The sequence below is a fragment of the Ictalurus furcatus genome, chromosome 9 (genome assembly GCF_023375685.1).
Source record: "Ictalurus furcatus strain D&B chromosome 9, Billie_1.0, whole genome shotgun sequence".
In the NCBI taxonomy this organism is placed as follows: Eukaryota; Metazoa; Chordata; class Actinopteri; order Siluriformes; family Ictaluridae; genus Ictalurus; species Ictalurus furcatus.
Genome location: NC_071263.1, coordinates 7,185,905 through 7,206,592, shown reverse-complemented (window position 1 = coordinate 7,206,592; position 20,688 = coordinate 7,185,905). Strand labels below are relative to the sequence as shown.

At 37.3% G+C, this 20,688-nt stretch overlaps 1 protein-coding gene across 1 annotated transcript in view; it reads right to left on the bottom strand.

The window, feature by feature from the left end:
* Nucleotides 1–11,522: 11,522 nt before the first annotated feature.
* mdga2a (MAM domain containing glycosylphosphatidylinositol anchor 2a) overlaps nucleotides 11,523–20,688 on the bottom strand; it is a 192,628-nt gene continuing 183,462 nt past the window's right edge. The window contains exons 14-17 of the mRNA XM_053633356.1: nucleotides 19,330–19,494; nucleotides 17,868–17,998; nucleotides 14,745–14,847; nucleotides 11,523–14,473 (exon numbers count right to left, since the gene is read on the bottom strand). Of these exons, the coding sequence (XP_053489331.1) occupies nucleotides 14,385–14,473; nucleotides 14,745–14,847; nucleotides 17,868–17,998; nucleotides 19,330–19,494 (488 nt within the window). The 3' untranslated portion in view covers nucleotides 11,523–14,384. The remainder of the gene's footprint in view (nucleotides 14,474–14,744; nucleotides 14,848–17,867; nucleotides 17,999–19,329; nucleotides 19,495–20,688) is intronic.

Genomic DNA, 20,688 nt, shown 5'->3' with positions numbered 1-20,688 from the left:
AAAGAGGATATCTTTCTGTTTAATTATTAACCTTGATCATTTGTTAATCATGGTTTGTAACTAAGGGTGGGGGTGTTGCGTCCCAGGGCTTTAATTTTTGTTATTGTTTATTCATGTGGTATGTTTATTGTTTAATATAATGTGAAAGTGTAATAATATTGTCTGTGCGCATGGTCTCGCTGTTTTGGCGCTTTGTTTTCTTTCTTCTCTGTGTTAAACAGATTGCTTGATTACCACCAGCTGCAGATTGTTATGGTAATAATCAGTCTCAGGCAGGGATTGATTACCATAAGAGAGGAAAGCAGTTAAAGGCATTGAGAAGCTTGATTTGAACTCATTAAATGTGTGTATTTATATATGCATGGTGTAAATGCAAATAATGGAGTATAATGTATTTTTGTAATTGTAAATAAGTGTCTGTAATAAGTTTTTAAATTTCTCAATAAAGCTTGATTTAAAAATGCAAAGAGCAGAGATCCTGTCTTGTGGCTGGCAAGCTCATCCTTCTTCCATTCCAGACAGTGTGTCTAGATTCAAAGAGGGAAACTATTGAATTGTTGTATAGACCTAGCTGACTACTTATTTTTATAATATCTTGATATTTTGTTGCCTACATTTTTTATAGTTTGTAAAATTCTGTATTTTCTTGTGTTGTTTAGTACTGATAATTTCTTTGTTAATATTATCCAGATGCGTAAGCAGGAAGGTGGCATTTATTTTGTGATTATCACCTTTTTCTCCTGTTTTGTAAGAAAGAGAAGTGAGGTAAGATTTCTGTTGTTAATTCTCTGTTCTTTTGGTTGTTAGATTAAGATAGCTTCCTCTGTTAGGAGTCAGTGGGTGTTTTGTTTCTTATTTTGGCCTGGCCTCCTCCTGAAGTCTGTTGCTTCATTTTAAGCTGTTTAATAAATCTTTACATTTGAATTTTGAAATCCTGTGTGTGCATGTCAAGTGCTGGAATTGGAGAAGGGCTCAGATGTACTTTTATTTTTCCTTTCCTTGTTACCTCCTTCCGACCCCTAGACTGGGGAGGAACACACACACACATAATACACAAAGTTATGTTATAAATTATTCAAAATTATTATTAACATATTATTATTCAAAATATGTTACAATATAAATATATAAAAATGTATCAAAAATAGCTAATAGATTAGGCAGCTGGATAAATAGCGGAATGAAATTGAGTGACAGGCATTGTAGGCAAAAGTGGGCAAATGAGTGGATCTAATTAACAAACTAATTGTAGCTACTACAATGCCGTTATTGAAGAAAGAACATTCAATCTGTCCTTGCTTGGTCGTGATCCTTAAAGTGACTTCAGTCTAGTCAGGCATTACATCAGTTGAGAATCACAGAGTAAGAGTCCTTTGACTCAGTATTGCACAGCTTAGCAGAGATTATGTAACCTGTTCTTGGTAATGTCACTGTGCTGCTCAATTTTCTCCACTTGTTGATGATGGCCTTCAGTGTTCCATGGTACATTTAATGTTTTGGATTTTTTTTAACACCTCACCTGATCGATTTCTATCGACAGTGAGACCCTGTTCAGGCTTTGTCAGCTTTTTGCAGACCATGGCTTCAGCAGTCAGATAATAAAACATTAACATTAGCCAATGTGAGAGAGGACTTTAGTTGTTTAGAAGTTACTCTGGGTTCCTTTGTGACCTTGCAGACTATTACACATCCTGCTCTTGGAGTGATCTTTGGCTGCATTTACACTGCGGGTCTTGATGCCCAATTCTGATTTGTTGACTACATCAGATTTTTTTTTTATGACCCGCTTACATCTTCTTTTAAAAGTGACCCATGTCTGATATCTGCATTTACACTGTACACTTCATGAAACAACCCAAGGTAGACGTCACTAGAAGAAAAATGGGGCAATTTGTAAAGTATGCAGACAAAAATATAATATAAGCTTTTGCTTTCCGCACCATTTTTAAAGGTAAGCAAAACACAGCCGCTTAAGGTGACAAAAAAAGAAGAGAGCCCTTGTTGAAAGTTGGTTGATGTCCACCTGAGTTGACGTCATTCACTTTTTTAATGACGTACGCAAATGCACATATCCGATTCATATCAGATTTATTTCCACATGTGAATGAGGCCTGAAACGGATCTGAGAATATCGGAATCCATGTGCTTTTTTCCTGCTTACACATTCGTGACTCATATCCGATCTGTGCCACATGGGAGGAAAAAATTGGAGTTGGGTCACTTGAACCATGTAGTGTAAATGCGGTCTTTGTTGATCGACCGCTCCTGTGGATGGTAACACTGGTCTTTAAATTTCTACATTTGTATCTGTCTGACTGTGGATTGGTGGATTCCAAACTCTTTAGAAATGGTTTTATAACCTTTTCCAGCCCGATGAGCATCAACAACTGTTTGTGAGGTCCTCAAAAATCTCCTTTGTTCATGCCATGATACAGTTCCACAGACATGTGTTATGAAGATCAGACTTTGATAGATCCCTGTTCTTTAAATAAAACAGGGTGCTCACTCACACCTGATTGTCTCACCTTTAAATTAACTGCTAATCCTAAAGGTTCACATACTTTTGCCACTCACATATATGTAACATTTAACCATTGTTCCTCAATAAATAAGTGACCAGGTATAATATTTTTGTCTCATTTGTTTAACTGGGTTCTCTTTGTCTACGTTTAGGACTTGTGTGAAAATCTGATGATGTTTTAGTCATATTTATGTGGATATGTAGAAAATTCTAAAACAAACGTTCAAGCACCACTGGAAGATTGAACGTGATTGGTTCATTGTGAACACAGCCACATCCCAACTTATAAAAGGGTGTGCACACTTTGGCAACAAGGTTATTGTATCTTTTTTTTGTTATAACTGTTATTTTTCCTATTTTCTATTGAACTGATTCTGATTGTTTTTAACTTAATTTTTATACATTGTAATTTCCCATTGAGAGTAGGAAAAGTTCTGCCATGATTTATCTTAAATGTCATTGAAGATAGACTTTCAGCTTAAATTCAAGGGGTTTAACAAAAATATTGCATTAACTGTTTAGGAATGACAGCCAATTTTTACAGTGTCCCTCCATTTTCACAGGCTCAAAGGTAATTGGACAATTAACTGATAAACAATTTCATGGCCAGATGTGTCCTGTTTCCTCGTTATTTCATGACAAATTAAGGCAATAAAATGTCTGGACTCCAGGTGTTGAGTTTACATTTGGCAGCTGTTCATAGGAACTCAGGAACTCAACAAAATAGATCAGACATAGCAGAAACATTAGTGGCCAAATCAACAATTTGGTACATTCTTAAAAAGAAGGAATGCACTGGCAAGCTCAGCAGCACCAAAAGGCCATGGAAGACAACTAAATTGGATGATCACAGAATACTTTCCTTGTTGAAAAAAATCCCCTTCACCACATCTAGCCAGGTCAAGAACACTCTTGAGGAGGTAGGCATATCATTGTCAAAGTCTACATTCAAGAGATGCCTTCATGAATGTAAATACAGGTGATTTACCTCAAGATGGAAACCACTGGTAACACTCAAGAACAGAAAGGCCAGGGTTTGTTTTTTTTTTGCTAAAAAACCTCTAAAAAAAGCCTGACCAGTCCTGATACAAGATTAATTTGTACTAGAATCACAGGAAGAGAAGAGTATGGAGAAGTAAAGGAAGTGCTCATGATCTAAAGCATACCACATAATCTGTCAAACATGTGGAGGAAGTGTTATGGCATGGGCACGTATGGTTGCCAATGGAACTGCGTCACTGGTTGTTATAGCTGATGTGACTGCTAATAGAAGTAGTAGGATGAATTCTGAAGTGTATAGAGCTATACCCTTTGCTCAGATTCAGTCAAATGCTGCAAAAGTAATAGGATGGCGCTTTATAATATATAACATATAATTTGTTATTTTGTCCACTTACCTGTGAGCCTGTGAAAACAGAGGTATAAATGGCTATAATTCTAAAATGGTTAATGCAATATTTTTGTTAAACCGTTTGAATTAAAGGTGAAAGTCTACACTTCAATCACATCATGATATGTTGAAAAACATCAGTCTGGGAAGGATTACAAAACTTCTTCAAAGGCTCCGGGACGCCAAAGAGCCACAATGAGAGCCATTATCTCCAAATACGAAAAAACGTAGTAGTGAGTAGTGAACCTTCCCAGAAGTGACCAACCTTCCAAAATTCCTCCAAGAGCACAGCAAACACTCATCCAGGAAGTCACAAAAGAACTAAGGACAAAATCAAAGAAACTACAGGCCTCTCTTGCATGAATAAAATTCACTGTTCATGGCTCCACTATCAGAAAGACAGTAGGCAAAACTGGCATCCATGGAAGTATGACAAGGCATGAATTTAGCCAAAACCTTTTGGGAGAATATTCTGTAGACTGATGAGTCGAAAGTGGAACTGTTTGGATGACAGGGGTCCTGTTACATCTGGCATAAACCAAACACAGAATTCCACAAAAAGAACATCATACCTACAGTCAAGCATGGTGGTGGAGGTGTGATGGTGTGGGGATGTTTTGCTGCTTAAGGGCCTGGGAAATGTGCAATAACTGAATGAAACATGAATTCTGCTCTCTACCAGAAAATCTTAAAGGAGAATGTCTGGTCTTCAGTCCATAAGTTGAAACTCAAGCACAACTGGATTATGCAACAAGAAAGTGATCCAAAGCATAGGAGTAAATCCACCTCTGAATGGCTAAAAAAAAGCTAAATTAAAGTTTTACTGTTAGAGGAAAAACTAGAAACAGGTAAAATCACTTATATAGTCTTCTTCTACGCAAAGGTAAAATCATGATAATGATTAAACAGTTTGGTATAAAATTCAAAGTAACATGTCTGGGTGTACAAAATTAAAATAAAGTTAAAATAAAATAAATAAAAATAATAATAATAATAATAATAATAATAATAATAATAAATTTTATTCATAGAGCGCTTTTCAACATACTCAAAGACACTTTACACAAGTTAAAAAAAATAGTCATAAGACAACACAATAAAACCATACAGCATAATCTCAAAGTCAGAAGACAGCACAAATAACCAGTAGCATACAGCATTAATCAGAGATTGAAAGCAATCCTGAAAAGGTGAGTTTTGAGTAATGATTTGAATTTGGCCAGATCGGTGCAATCTCAGATGTGCTTGGGAAGAGAATTCCAGAGGGAGGGGGCAGCTATGGAAAATGCTCCATCACCCCAGGTCCGGTTCTTAGTTCTGAGTGGTATAGACAGGAATTTGGCATCAGAGGAATGGAGACTATGGGAAGGAGTGTGATATTGGAGCAAATCACTGTTATAAGAGGGGGCCTGATTATAAAGAGCTTTGAGAGTGAAGAGAAGGACTTTATATTGAATCCATTGTGGGACAGGAAGCCAGTGAAGATTCTGGAGGACAGGGGTGATGAGACACAAGAGACACAAGAGCGAGAATGAGTGAGCAGAGTTGCAGCAGAATTCTAGATGTCCCTGAGTTAGTGTAGTGCTACACTGCTACACTGCTAGCAGTGGAAGTGTAGCCCATGATGACGTATAATTATGATTATTGTTGATGTGGACAAGCTGCTGTCTATTTGTCAGATATGACCTCAGCCAGGAGAGTGCAATACCAGTTACATTGAAGGAGATTTCCAGATGGGAGAGAAGGATGGTATGGTTGATGGTATTAAAAGTTGCAGCAAGCTCGAGGAGGATGAGGATACTAAGACGACCAGAGTCTGACGAGAGGAGGAGGTTTGTTGGTGACTTATAAATAAAATAAAATAAAAATAAATAGCTGTCCACAAGGCTTAAACAATTAAAGAAATCAAAGGGAAAAGCTATCCCATATTTATTTACTTTATCTATTTATTTAATTCTTTATAAAGTTTTAAATATTTTGCCTTGGGCCATCCTTTTTTGGCCAGGAGTGTGTGTGTGTGTGTGTGTGTGGGTGTATGTATGTATTTATGTATGTGTGTGTACCCAGCAAACACAAACGCGCTTTCGACGAAGTCAAGCGAACTCCCGCTGTTTAAATGAAAGCTACAGTTAGTTGAAAAGAGGCTTGATCATGACGAAAAAAATCACCGACGTCGAATATACGTAGAAAAGAAGCTTGAACAATGTTAACATTCTTGAAACGCTATATTACTTTGAAATTATGCAAAAAAAACTGATTAATGAATTTACTGCTGTGTAATTTCAAAGAAATATATCTAGATGTGATTGTTCATTGTTCACTAAGATTTATTTTTATTTCATTTTTTATGGGAATACGAAATCTCTTGCATACGAAACTGCACATACGAAACCAAAACATACGAAGCTAAGCACGCTCATGCGCAGATATTGTTCCTAAACCACGTTGGATTTCATTGTGTAGGCTATATCTTGAACTGGTAGTCTGTGTTATATATGAATGGATTGTTAAATAGATTTTACTCTAGACATTTCCATGACGTGTAAAAATGTTGTTTATTTTATATACCTGAATAAAAAAGTCGCAATCCCTTCATTGCTAATATGTGGTCAAAACCGCGTTTAATAAATACATGTAGGTTAGGAGCTGAGAGTTGCCCCTCCCCCACAGGGAAAACAACATCTTTCCCGCTGGAGTTCATTCTCTCTCTCACACAGCTTCATCTGAGTGGAGCCAGAGCAGCTGAGCTGGGCACCAACTCAAGGCAAGTAATGTTTTTTCTCCTTATCTTTACACAGTTATAAATCTGTTATGTAGTTTAATTAAATTAAATTGTTAAACAGCGCTTCAGCTATACGGTTTAAAGAGAAGACAGTCATTGGTCCTGGTAAAGTCTTATAGGATATGTTTATATATATATATATATATATATATATATATATATATATATATATATACATATATATATATATATATATATATATATATACACATACACACACACACACAGTATCTCACAAAAGTGAGTACACCCCTCACATTTTTGTAAATATTTGATTATATCTTTTAATGTGACAACACTGAAGAAATGACACTTTGCTACAATGTAAAGTAGTGAGTGTACAGCTTGTGTAACAGAGTAAATTTGCTGTCCCCTCAAAATAACTCAACACACAGCCATTAATGTCTAAACCTCTGGCAACAAAAGTGAGTACACTCCTAAGTAAAAATGTCCAAATTGGGCCCAAAGTGTCAATATTTTGTGTGGACACCATTATTTTCCAGCACTGCCTTAACCCTCTTGAGCATGGAGTTCACCAGAGCTTCACAGGTTGCCACTGGAGTCCACTTACACTCCTCCATGACGACATCACGGAGCTGGTGGATGTTAGAGACCTTGTGCTCCTCCACCTTCCATTTGAGGATGCCCCACAGATGCTCAATAGGGTTTAGGTCTGGAGACATGCATGGCCAGTCCATCACCTTCACCCTCAGCTTCTTTAGCAAGGCAGTGGTCGTCTTGGAGGTGTGTTTGGGGTCGTTATCATGCTGGAATACTGCCCTGCGACCCAGTCTCCGAAGGGAGGGGATCATGCTCTGCTTCAGTATGTCACAGTACATGTTGGCATTCATGGTTCCCTCAATGAACTGTAGCTTCCCAGTGCCGGCAGCACTCATGCAGCCCCAGACCATGACACTCCCACCACCATGCTTGACTGTAGGCAAGACACACTTGTCTTTGTACTCCTCACCTGGTTGCCTTCCACACACGCTTGATACCATCCGAACCAAATAAGTTTATGTTGGTCTCATCAGACCACAGGACATGGTTCCAGTAATCCATGTCCTTAGTCTGCTTGTCTTCAGCAAACTGTTTACAGGCTTTCTTGTGCATCATCTTTAGAAGAGACTTCCTTCTGGGACGACAGCCATGCAGACCAATTTGATGCAGTGTGCGGCGTATGGTCTGAGCACTGACAGGCTGACCCCCCACCCCTTCAACCTCTGCAGCAAAGCTGGCAGCACTCATACGTCTATTTCACAAAGACAACCTCTGGATATGATGCTGAGCACATGCACTCAACTTCTTTGGTTGACCATGGCGAGGCCTGTTCTGAGTGGAACCTGTCCTGTTAAATCGCTGAATGGTCTTGGCCACCATGCTGCAGCTCAGTGTCAGGGTCTTGGCAATCTTCTTATAGCCTAGGCCATCTTTATGTAGAGCAACAATTCTTTTTTTCAGATCCTCAGAGAGTTCTTTGCCATGAGGTGCCATGTTGAACTTCCAGTGACCAGTATGAGGGAGTGTGAGAGCGATGACACCAAATTTAACACACCTGCTCCCCATTCACACCTGAGACCTTGTAACACTAACAAGTCACATGACACCAGGGAGGGAAAATGGCTAATTGAGCCCAATTTGTACATTTTCACTTAGGGGTGTACTCACTTTTGTTGCCAGCGGTTTAGACATTAATAACTCTGTGTTGAGTTATTTTGAGGGGACAGCAAATTTACACTGTTACACAAGCTGTACACTCACTACTTTACATTGTAGCAAAGTGTCATTTCTTCAGTGTTGTCACATGAAAAGATATAATGAAATATTTACAAAAATGTGAGGGGTGAACTCACTTTTGTGAGATACTGTGTATATATGTATATATATATGTGTGTATATATATATATATATATATATATATATATATATATATATATATATATATATATATATATATACACACACACACACACACACACACACACACACACACACAGAGGTAGACCAATCACAACAGACTGGGACATCTGACCAAATCAGAGCAGAGTATGCTCTCTGAAAGAATGAGTTTAGAGTGAATCCTTTAGAACGGATCATTTAACAACTCGTTTTTGACACTGGGAAAAGAAGGTAATGCTGCAAATTAAATTATGAGCACATTAAAGTGTTATTTAGATGCATGTAAATCAATAGTACGAGACCTTTAAAACAAAATTAGGCACGTTTCAAAACCATAATAGGTGTGCTTTAATGAAATAAAATAAAAAACCGGCTTAGTGCAAAGTCAAGAATAAAAAATAAGTGCAGTTCATACATATTTATATTATTAGTTATTAGTAGTTCATAATACATTAGTACTTTATTATTTAATTCTACTTTTAGCACGTACATATACTCACCGAACACTTTATTAGGAACACTATACTAATACTGGGTAGTGCCTCCCTTTGCCCTCAAAACAGCCTCAATTCTTCATGGAATGGATTCTACAAGATGTTGAAAACATTCCTTTGAGATTCTCGTCCATGTTGACATGATTGCATCGCGCAATTTATGCAGATTTTCAGGTGGACTTTCATGCTGCAAATCTCCCATTCTACCACATCCCAAAGTTGTTCAATTGGATTCATATATCGATGACTGGGAAAGCCACTGAAGAACACTGAACTCATTGTCATATTCATGAAACCAGTTTGAGATGACTTTTGCTTTGTGACATGGTGCATTATCATGTAGGAATTAACCATTAGAATTTATTCACTGTAAATTGTGGCCATGAAGGGATGCACATGGTCAACAACAATACTTAAATACATTCAAGCGATAATTGATTGGTATTAACAGTCCCAAAATGTGCCAAGAAAACATTCCCCACACCATTATACCACCTCCACCAGCCTGGACTGTTGACACAAGGCAGGTTGGGTTGGATTCCTTCTGTTGGTGCCAAATTCTGAGTCTACCATCTGTGTACCTCAGCAGAAATTGAGATTGATCAGACAAAACTATATTTTTCCAGTATTCAGTTGTTGAGTTTTGGTGAGCCTGTGCCCACTGCACCCTCAGCTTTCTGTTGTTGCCTGACAGAAGTGGAACCCAATGTGGTCTTCTGCTGTTGTAGCCCATCAGCCTCAAGGTTCAACATGTTGTGCTTTTATGCTCCCCACAATTGTACAGAGTGGTTATTTTAGTCATTATAGCCTTTCTGTCAACTTGAACCATTCTGGCCATTCTGTGTTGACCTCAACAATCCATTTCCGTCTGCAGAACTGCCGATCACTGGATGATTTTACTTTATTTCACCATTCTGAGTATACTGTAGAAACTACTGTGTGTGAAACCTGCAGGAGATTAGCAGTTATAGATTAATACTCAGACCAGCCCACCTGGCACCTACAATCATGCCATGGTCAAAATCATTGAGATCACAGTTTTTCCCCCGATTCTGATGGTTGATGTGAACATTACCCAAAGCTGCTGGCCCAAAACTGCATGATTTTATGCATTGCACTGCTACTACATTATTGGTTGATTAGATAATTGCCCTAGATAATTGCATGAATGACTAGGTGTACAGGTGTTCCTAATAAAGTGCTCTGTGAGTGTATATTTTTACTGTAGGAGCTACAGAAACTGGACTGTTACAATCAGGTACACTTTTTATGCATTTGTTGTGCCTTTCAGTCATGTAGGCCAATTTTGGAAACATTTGAAAACTTTAACATTTAAATCCATCAATGTGGCATACTCTGAAATTAAAATGGGAGGATTTCTTTTGATAGAAAATACATTATTTACCCATGCAAATTAAGCTAATATTACCCTTTTAAGAGTCGAAATGTGTCCCATACATGAATTTAATAAATACATTAAAAGGTTGTTTTTGCTTTGACACAATAGATCATTTGATGAAAAAAGTAGGCAAAACTTTGTACATAATATTAAAAATTATAGTGCAAAAAATAATTTTAAACACACTTTCCAAAAACATAACTTTCACTTTAGTAAAAAGTATAAAGTATTTAATATAAAGCTGGAGTTAATATTTTGTAGTAACTTCCACAACTCACTGTCTGTACTAATAGTGAAGTGACAATTTGAAGTTGAGCCCTGAACAATTTAACTATTTGTTTATCTTGCCCTTATGGAAACAGAACCAGTAGCTAGTTCAGAATTAATCACATGGATTTTGACAAAAGTATTATTATCCTTAGTATTATCCTTTACGTCCGAACCATGTGTGGAAAATAAGTTTCATTGTCGGATATTGTGCAGTTTCTATCTGTTTTTTTTTTCCAGCAAGAGAGGATGCAATATTTACTGTAAATGATATTTGAGTGTCATATCATCGTCACCGGGGTGCACGGTGGCTTAGTGGTTAGCACGTTCGCCTCACAGGTCCGGGGTTCGATTCCCGCCGGGGCCATGTGTGTGCGGATTTTGCATGTTCTCCCCGTGCTGCGGGGGTTTCCTCCGGGTGCTCCGGTTTCCTCCCCCAGTCCAAAGACATGCATGGTAGGCTGATTGTCTAAAGTGTCCATAGTGTATGAATGGATGTGTGAGTGTGTATGTGATTGTGCCCTGCGATGGACTGGCACCCTGTCCAGGGTGTACCCCGCCTTGTGCCCGATGCTTCCTGGGATAGGCTCCAGGTTCCCCGGTGACCCTGAGAAGGAGTAAGCGGCTGAAGATGGATGGATGGATCATCGTCACCATGGACTGGTAGGCTAATTATAGCTAGGTTAGCGTTTCTTAATAAGTATTTCTCTTTTTAAGTATGATAATAACTGTATGCAGATCTCTTGTATGCATACCGGATGTAGCTTGCTACTCTTTTGGCCGGAGTTGAGTGACTGGCTGAGCGACAGGATGTAAAAAGGAGGATGGGATCATATCAATGTGCCTATCAATGCGTTAATGTTAAATGTAGTTGGGTTGCAAGGTTTGTGAGCTTGTACATTTAGTAGCAAATTGGGCCTGAGGGTTAAATATACCATTGTAAAGAACAGTTCCCGTTTTAAAAACGGTCTGCCCCTGACAAATTGAAACTTTTTTGCTAGTACGCTATACTAGCAGTATCTCTTGCCGGTACAGCGTACATGACTGTACTGGCTTACTTTCACCTTTGCTTCTAGGTATATCAGAAATTAACAGAAGCACGCCATTGAAATTCGGCCAAAGCAACAAAGTGTACTGGTTTCTGCTTCAACTGTTTTTCCTAAAAAATTAGACTTACTCTCCAGTACAACAACATATACATGTGCTGATGCAAGACAGGTGCCTGTTACTGAAATCCTGATCATAACTGAAAGGGGAAATAGAAAACAATGATTTTAGATGAAGGCAAAGAAACTTCCACACGGCAAATCACCAAGGATTGTTTTTTGGTCCTGTACTGTAATAAATACTTATAAGGACAACTACTTATGAAAACAAATGCTGCTCACCACATACATTATGTATAGTACACATAATACATTTTGTAAAACATAATGAAAGTAAGTGACATCTAAAACAGCAGACATTAAAACACATTGGGTGAGAGCTTGGTGGAAAAACCATTAAATGTTCATGAAAATAAATTAAGCATAAAAAAACAAAAAGAGGCCATTCATTACCATGAAATCTTTTTATTGATCAGAGATTTAAAATATCATATTATTGGGGATTTCTTCCTATCAAATGTGGCATTAATCAAATTCAAGAAAAAAACTTATTATTTGTGGGAGGTACTGTGTTTAGTGTGTTGTGACAGTGATTACATGTTGTGCTTTTTCATAGTATTGAAAAATGTGAAATCCTCTGGACAGGAGGTCCTATCCAATATATTTGAATATAAATCTCAAATTTACATTGTTATATTCATAATATAGTACTATAGCTTCATATAATATTTTATTGAATAATACAAGAATAAAGAGGGACTTGTACATTTTAAAAACAAAGAAAAATGTTGCCTGAAACAACATGTTGAGGGAGGGAGGAAAATCAAAACTTCCCCAGAAACAAAACTTAGGAACAATACATTTCCAAAAACCAGCTGATTAAGATAACAGATGGCCTTAGGTAGTTCAGATAATTTTTTTAAACAGTTTGTGTAAAATCAGCAGGATAGTAAAATATCATTTGTAAGAATCCAAGTTGATGGACCCAGCTCATTAAGATGTTTAGATAAAACACATATCAGCCTTTGTATCATTCAGTCCTTAAAAAAATCTTCAACAGCACAAGCCTCTCATTGAAGTGAAGAAGGATTTCACAGTGACCCTCCTAGCTGTATTTCTTTTTACCTAGAACACAGATCTGGCTCTGGATTTCATACTTGATTGTGTAAGGTCCATTGTGTAAGGTCTTTGTCCTCCAATAATTCTATCATGGATCTCAATTTCTCCACCTCAGTAAGATTTAGAGCATGACAGATTGTAAGCCTTAAAGCAATGGCTGTCAAAGAAAAGAATGACCATATGACGTGAATAACAAGCTATGATGGGACAGGATGTGGTACTGGGGTAAGCCATTTGTCATGCTCACTTCTTACAGTTTTGCACTTTGTCTTGTTTTTATAAAGTATGATGAAGATCAATCGCTCAGCAGGTATTTAAACAGAATGATGTTACACGAAGTTCTGAAGGCACTTGATTCCATTGCAGGCACCAGCAGTCAAGGAGCCTCATGAAAGGTCTTGGAAAAAGACAGCTTTCCTACTGTACCTCAAGAAAACAACTGCTGTTGCAGACTGGCACAGCTTCAGACTGGCACAGTTTGTAATTCAGTGGGCAGAGGGCCTGTGTTTATGGAGCCATACTAAAATAAAAAAGTCAACTCAGTGATGCTCGGAGAAAGGGTGTTATATTGGACAAATACCTAATATGAGTGATGACACCCATACAACAAATATAGTAAAGAAACAAATGGAGTAAAAATAGCAAACAACAGGAAAAGTTAAACTTCAGAGATTGTATCTGGTTTTGCAATGGTATTATAAATAGTCCATGTCCTAGCCAATGCTCAGAATAGCCAGATTTAGGGGGGAAAAACAAAACAAAACAAAAAAACATCAAGAGATAAGCCCAACTCAGCCCAATCTTCTTTTTTAAAAGACTACAGATTTCAGGCACGACAATTTAGTTAAACATGTGGGGGAAACATAATTTCAAACATGTTCCTCTGAATTGACTGAATTCCTATTGAATTGACTATTTATAATAAAACATTAAATAATAAGAAAATGATTATTTACAAATAAATTATAACTTCTATCATTGATTTTGTTATCACTATTAAGTAGGGGCTTTATCTCATCCATGAGTTTCATATATTGGCAAAAAGTGGCTTTTAAAATAAACACAGTAAGAGACACTTAAAGTAAAATCTTCAAGAAAATATTGTGTCTTTGTGCTTTGAGAAAATTCTCACATGCAGTCTCAATTAATTGTCGTTAAAAAATCCAGGCACAGCAATTCACACCTTAAGAACTACAGCAAATGTAATAGGCTTTTGAATCCTGACCCTGCATGGTCTTCTGTAATTGGCTCATCAGTTGTTACTTAATGATTGACACCTCCTGGGTTGTACATTTTGAGTTGTGATTTCTCTTACAGACTGGATTGATCTTTGGTAGTTTCCAGACAGTACTGGTCTGTCAAAATTCCCAAAATGCAAGAATCTGAATGGATCTTTCTAAAACATGGTCACCTCCGTTGGCCAACCAAGACCAAGAGCAGAGTAATACACAACTCCCATATATGCTTTGCTGCAGAAGGGGCCAGGGACCTAAGGTCTACAGATAAACACACACACACACACACACACACACACACACACACACACACACACACACGCTTACAACATTTAACAGAACCCATTGTATCATCCACAATTTTAAGTCACTTATTATTAACTGTAAATGATGTTCTTGGAAAAATCACTCAAGAATTCACTTAAAAGGTCCTGCTAACAAATAAACTTTTATAACATTTATAATGTTACTGGTATTCCTATTTAAAAAACACATCTATTAATAATTAATAATAATTTTCTAATATACTCACTACTATTAGGAGGGGGGTCTCGACATTCTCCCTCCTCGATGGCAACATCATCTATAGCAATATCGCCTTCTATGCCAGAACCACGAATGCCTTCTAAAATCATCTAGAAAAATAGTAAACAAATTTTTTTTTGCTCTCATGGATATCAAACAATGGCAAACACAACACAGGTCTATTTAAAAAAAAAAAAAACACTTTTAAATATAGGTGTACAATAGAGATGCACCAATGTATAGTACAATAATCGGTATTGGCCGATAAAGGCAATTTTTTTTGGTATCGGCCATAGGCTGATAGTTTAAAAACATCCAATAGTCAGGGCCGATTATATCCTGTCAATCAAAAGAGAGCAGGAAAACACATCGATTTGGTGCTGTGTGTAAAGATGTTGTCTCTTGTGTGGAATGATGATAAAACTACAGTTTGTAATCTCTGTAATCTCTGCACTGATAAAATTTTACACCGGAAGCTGCAGCAGTGAAGCGGGAGTCAAGTCGAGTTGAACGATTTATGAAGATGAGTTCACAAAAAAGTATACATTGCACAGAAAAATGTGGAGTAGTATATTTCATATCCAGTTAATGTTAATATATAAAAAAGTTTATATTATACTTTATCAGTTTGATGTTCTGATGAAGTAATGATGAAGTAGAAATGCTTTTGTTTGTGGTGAGTGAATGTGAGACTAACAGGAGGTTTTTTAGAATTAGTTAGTTAATATGAATTAATAACATTCAATAAGTTAAGAAATCTTACTTTAATCTTCAGAATTTAGTTCATGTATTAATGTTAATTAGAGTAATGTGTTTTTTGTTTATGAGACCAGTTACTGTGAAACAACTTGTTGAAATGGAGAGAATAAAGTTTTTATATGCATTTCTTTCAGAATTGTGGAATTAATTATTATTAATTTAAAAGAAGGCTTAAAAGGCAGAACTATCATTATTGGTATCGGCCGATATCACTCTAAATAATCAGTTATCGGTATCAGCTGAGAAATTTAGTATCGGTGCACCTCTAGTGTACAACAATTATTGGCACCCCATTCATATGAGAAAAATATATTTGAAGTATATTCCCATTAATATTTTACCTTTTTTTTTTTAAGTATACTTGGGTGACTAGGGACAGGAAATTGTTCAACCATGACTTCCTGTTTCACAGGGGTATAAATATGTGGTAACACATAGGCCAAATTCCCTTAGTCATTCATAACATTGGGTAAGACCAAGGAATATAGCTGCAATGTATGGAAAAAAAAGGTTATTGAGCTTCACAAAATGGGAAGTAGCTATAAGAAAATAGCACAAGCATTGAAAATGCCCATTTCCTCCATCAGGGCCATAATTAAGTAGTTCCAATCAAGTGGAAATGTTATGAATCAACCTGGATTTGGATGTGTGTCTATATTGTCTCAACGCACTGTGAAGAGGATGGTTCGAGTGGCCAAAAAATCTCCAAGGATCACAGCTGGAGAAGAAGCTTGCAGAAGTTAGATGTGTCTTGTGGTCAGAAAGTCTCAAAACTACAATCCGAAGTCACCTACATCACCACAAGTTGTTTGGAAGGGTTTCAAGAAAAAACCCTCTACTCTCATCCAAAAACAAACTCTTTAGTTTACAAGCATCTTCAGTTTACCAGACAAGCATCTTCAGTTTGCCAGACACTACTGGAACTTCAAATGGGATCGGGTTCTATGGTCAGATGAAACCAAAATAGAGATTTTTGGCAATAAACACCAGAGGTGGTTTTGGCAAACACAGAGAGGTAGCCATACGGAAAAGTACCTCTTGCCCACCATTAAATATGGCGGTGGCTCTAATGTTTTGGGGCTGTTTTTCTGCAAGAGGACCTGGACATTTTGTTACGATACATGGCATCATGGACTATCAAATACCAATATTAAATGAAAATATTAAATGAAAACCTGACTGCCTCTGCGAGAAAACTTAAAATGGGCAGTGGTTGGATCTTCCAGCAGGACAATGATCCAAAACATACATCAAAATCAACACAAAAATGGTTTACCACAAAATCAAGGTCCTGCCATGGCCATCCTACTGCCCTGACTTGAAACCCATAGAAAACCTGTGGGGTGAACTGAAGAGGAGAGTCGAAATTTGAAGGATCTGGAGAGATTCTGTATAGAGGAATGGTCTCAGATCCCTTGCCATGTATTCTCAAACCTCATCAGGCATTATAGGAAAAGATTCAGAGCTGTTATCTTGGTAGGTAGCACAAAGTATTGACTAAAAGGGTGGCAATAATTGTTGCACACTTATATTTAACAATTTTTTTTTGATAAACCTGTGCTTTGTTTGCAATTGCTTGATATCCATGAGAACAGAGTATTTTTGTGCCAATATTAGTGGAGGGCAATGTGTGTGTATATATATATATATATATATATATATATATATATATATATATATATATATATATATGTATGTATGTATAAATTGGACAAAGAGTTGTGTTAATGTAAAGATTTAGTCTCAATTTGTAACACTCATATATTGTACAACCTCTCATTAAACTGACTACTACCCATTCTTATTGGAACTGAACATGCTGGATGGATGCTACATGTCCACAAGAGATAATAGTAGGTCTCAATCCATGCTCACAAGAGACAAACTGCAAGTGTCATGAGCGACTTGTCGAATGCAGGGTAAGCTGTATTTTTCAGTGGGTGGTAGCTAGCTAGTTAGCTAACTTCAGCTAGCTAGCAAAAAATTGTGGGGAAAAGAATTCATGTGTATTTTGTTACCTGATCTAATGTGTGTTAGTGTTAGCCAGCTAGATCACAACTATTGATGCTATGTGAACCTTGTCATCTTTCTGAGGCAAGAGCCTGCTGTGATGGTGTATGACATACAGTAGGTGCCCTGAAAACTCACACAATCTGACCTGAGACCTCTGACTGTGAACTACTGTTAAGGAATGTCAGGGCAACACCATGTTTTAGAGTTTTTTTCCTCGTAATGCTTGCTTTTCCATGTTAAAATAATCTTAGACACAGCAGCTTTAATCTGCAGGGACCTATGAAATATCTGTGCACAGTTTTTCACTATCAGCCTGTTAAATTGGAAATGCTTAGGGTTGTTGTGTACATTTTCTCACCTGAAAGGAGGATGTAGGGTGAATGTTTACCCTAGCTTGTTTCCAGCGGTCTCCTTGGCTCCCACTCAAGGTCCACACAGGGCTGTCCTCACCAGTCTGACTCTTCTGTCTTAAATACACATTCAGTGTGCCTTTGAAAAAACAACAGCAGAAGTGGTCAGTACTGGTTATAGTAACTGGAAGTTGATAATGATAAATGGTAAAATGTTAAACCTGATTATTTGAGTTCCAGTCTAGGAGTCATACTGTTTTTCAACCTAAAGTTTTCTATGTTTGTGTTACTTCTTGTTCAGTTTGAACTGTTGTTCAGTAATTGTTTACTACATTTTGCAACACACATATGACACATCTGAATATATACTGTTGTGTCAGTATAATGATAATAGACATAAATTGTGTTGAATTACCTACTAACTTCATTTAAATACCTTGAAATCAACAGCCATTACAAAAACCTAAGACAAAAACCTCCAGTTTACTAATAAAAACAACAACTCAGGGCAGCACCATGAGCCTCAATCTTTGCTGTTCTAAATCTTGTGTGGTTGTTGAATCTTGTGTATGATTCTTTCTTGTTTGCTGATTTCTAGCTTTGGACAATATTTATTAGTATTGTTGACCTCGATTCTGCAAATCACCTCCAGCACATTGACCGACACCTAAAGCCAGACTCTGACCCCTTGGTACAGATATGCAAATCTCTAGCCACAAAAGAATAGCAGAAAATCTGCCATTTTTAGGCATTCTCTCAAAGAACACCGTGGAAAAAATTTCAAAAACACCTTATCATATTTTGCACTGCCATAGAAATGCACACTGTTGTCCCTCTTGTAAGCATATCAGAAGATCAGAATAATTTGGACATTCTTTTGGGCATCAGGAAAGAAGGTTCAGTTTGGCTTGTTCAGTGTGAGTTTTTTAACCCCTAGGCTTTCTGTGAGGGTGTGCTGAAAGAGCCTAGAAAGGTTTATTTGGCCTTGAACGTCCAATTCAGAAGGCAAACAGTTTTACAAAGCAAAAAATTTGTTAAAAGCTTGTGTGTGAGGTCATTGCTGTCCCTTAAGTGCATGTGCATGTCTGGCATGAACAAAGCATGAAAAAGACTACAGTTTTTCTTGACAGCTTAATTCAGGTTATATGTGATAAAGTGCTCCATAATGATTTGAATTGCTTGTGGAAAATTACCATAGACAGAAATGCTTTCTTAATCTTTGTAGAAGTCTAAAATAAGCTTTCAGTGATGGAGCTTTTTGGTCAAGGACTATTTGAATTAGTAAGGCGGCTGTAAATATTAAATATTGAAATTTTCATATGAATAAGCAAACACACAAATGAAGGGCTGGTATTCACTCTGAGAAGGTAAATACACTGCCCATGCGCATGAAATGAGATTAATACTACAATCTTATTTACAATACATCTATATCTGTTTATTTATTATTTTCAAAATACTACATCTTACCTATATGTTTCCCATACATATGGTAGTACAAGCTAAAGCAGTAGGTTGGATTATTGGCCACATTCCCATAGGATTTTTTTGGAACAACGCTGAACAGTGGGGTCAACAATTGTGCTTTATCTCCTTCCTGACGAGGGCGTGATGTTTCAATGTACATGTAATAACCTGGGGCAGAGAATGCAAAAGCACATTAGAGAAGGATTGTTCATTCATTAAATAGCCGATTCTGTTATATTACAAGAGCACACAATACCAGTTCTCTTCAATTTAAAGATATACAATGGAAAATGCACTACATTTTGAACTGACAGTGGTGTTGACATGTTTCTATGCTGAATGATGCAGTCCTGCCAAAGTGCAAAGCAGGCCAAAATATAGTCAGACCCCACAAACAATTCTGTATTATATTTTCATTTTACAAGGAATGTTCACATGTTGGAAAGAAACAGATAGACAAATTGCACAAGTTCAACTTGTTTCCTATATGAACTGTATTTTGCTCTCTAAATAAGCTCATCTAAGTTTTATAGTCTCATAGTTGTGGCCTGCTGCAAAGCTTTATTTCTCCTCCATCATGTACAAATGGCTTTCATATTATCGTAAAACTGAAGTTAAAGCCCCAGCACTGCCAAACTGCCCCTGTTGGGCCTTAGCAAGGCCCTTTACCCTCTCTGTTCCAGTTCTTGGAGGAATTCCTCAGTACAGGACAGCTTCAACTCTGGGATGTTGGTGAGTTTCCTCACATGAACTGCTTGTTTCAGTTCCTTCCACAGTATTTCTATTGAATTAAGGTCAGGACTTTGACTTGGCCATTCCAAAACATTAACGTTATTCTTCTTTAACTTTCTTGCTGCATGAGCCACTTTCTCTTGAGATTATGCTCATGGACAGATCGGACATTTTCCTTTAGAATTCGCTGGGATAATTCAGAATGAATTGTTCCATCAATGATGGCAAGTTGTCCACGCTCATATGCAGCAAAACAGGTCCAACCCATGATACTACCACAAGCATATTTCACAGATGGGATAAGGTTCTTATGCTGGAATGCAGTGTTTTCCTTTCTCCAAAGATAATGCTTAATGCTTAAACCAAAAAGTTATATTTTGGTCTCATCCATCCACAAACATTTTTCCAATAGCCTTCAGGCTTGTCCATGTGTTCCTTAGCAAAGTGCAGACAGGAAGCAATGTTCTTTTTGGAGAGCAGTGGTTTTCTTCTGCAACACTGCCATGGACACCATTGTTGTTCAGTGTTCTCCTGATGGTGGACTCATGAACATTAACATTAGCCAATGTGAGAGAGACCTTTTGTTCCTTTGTGACCTCATGGACTATTACATGTCTTGCTTTTGGAGTG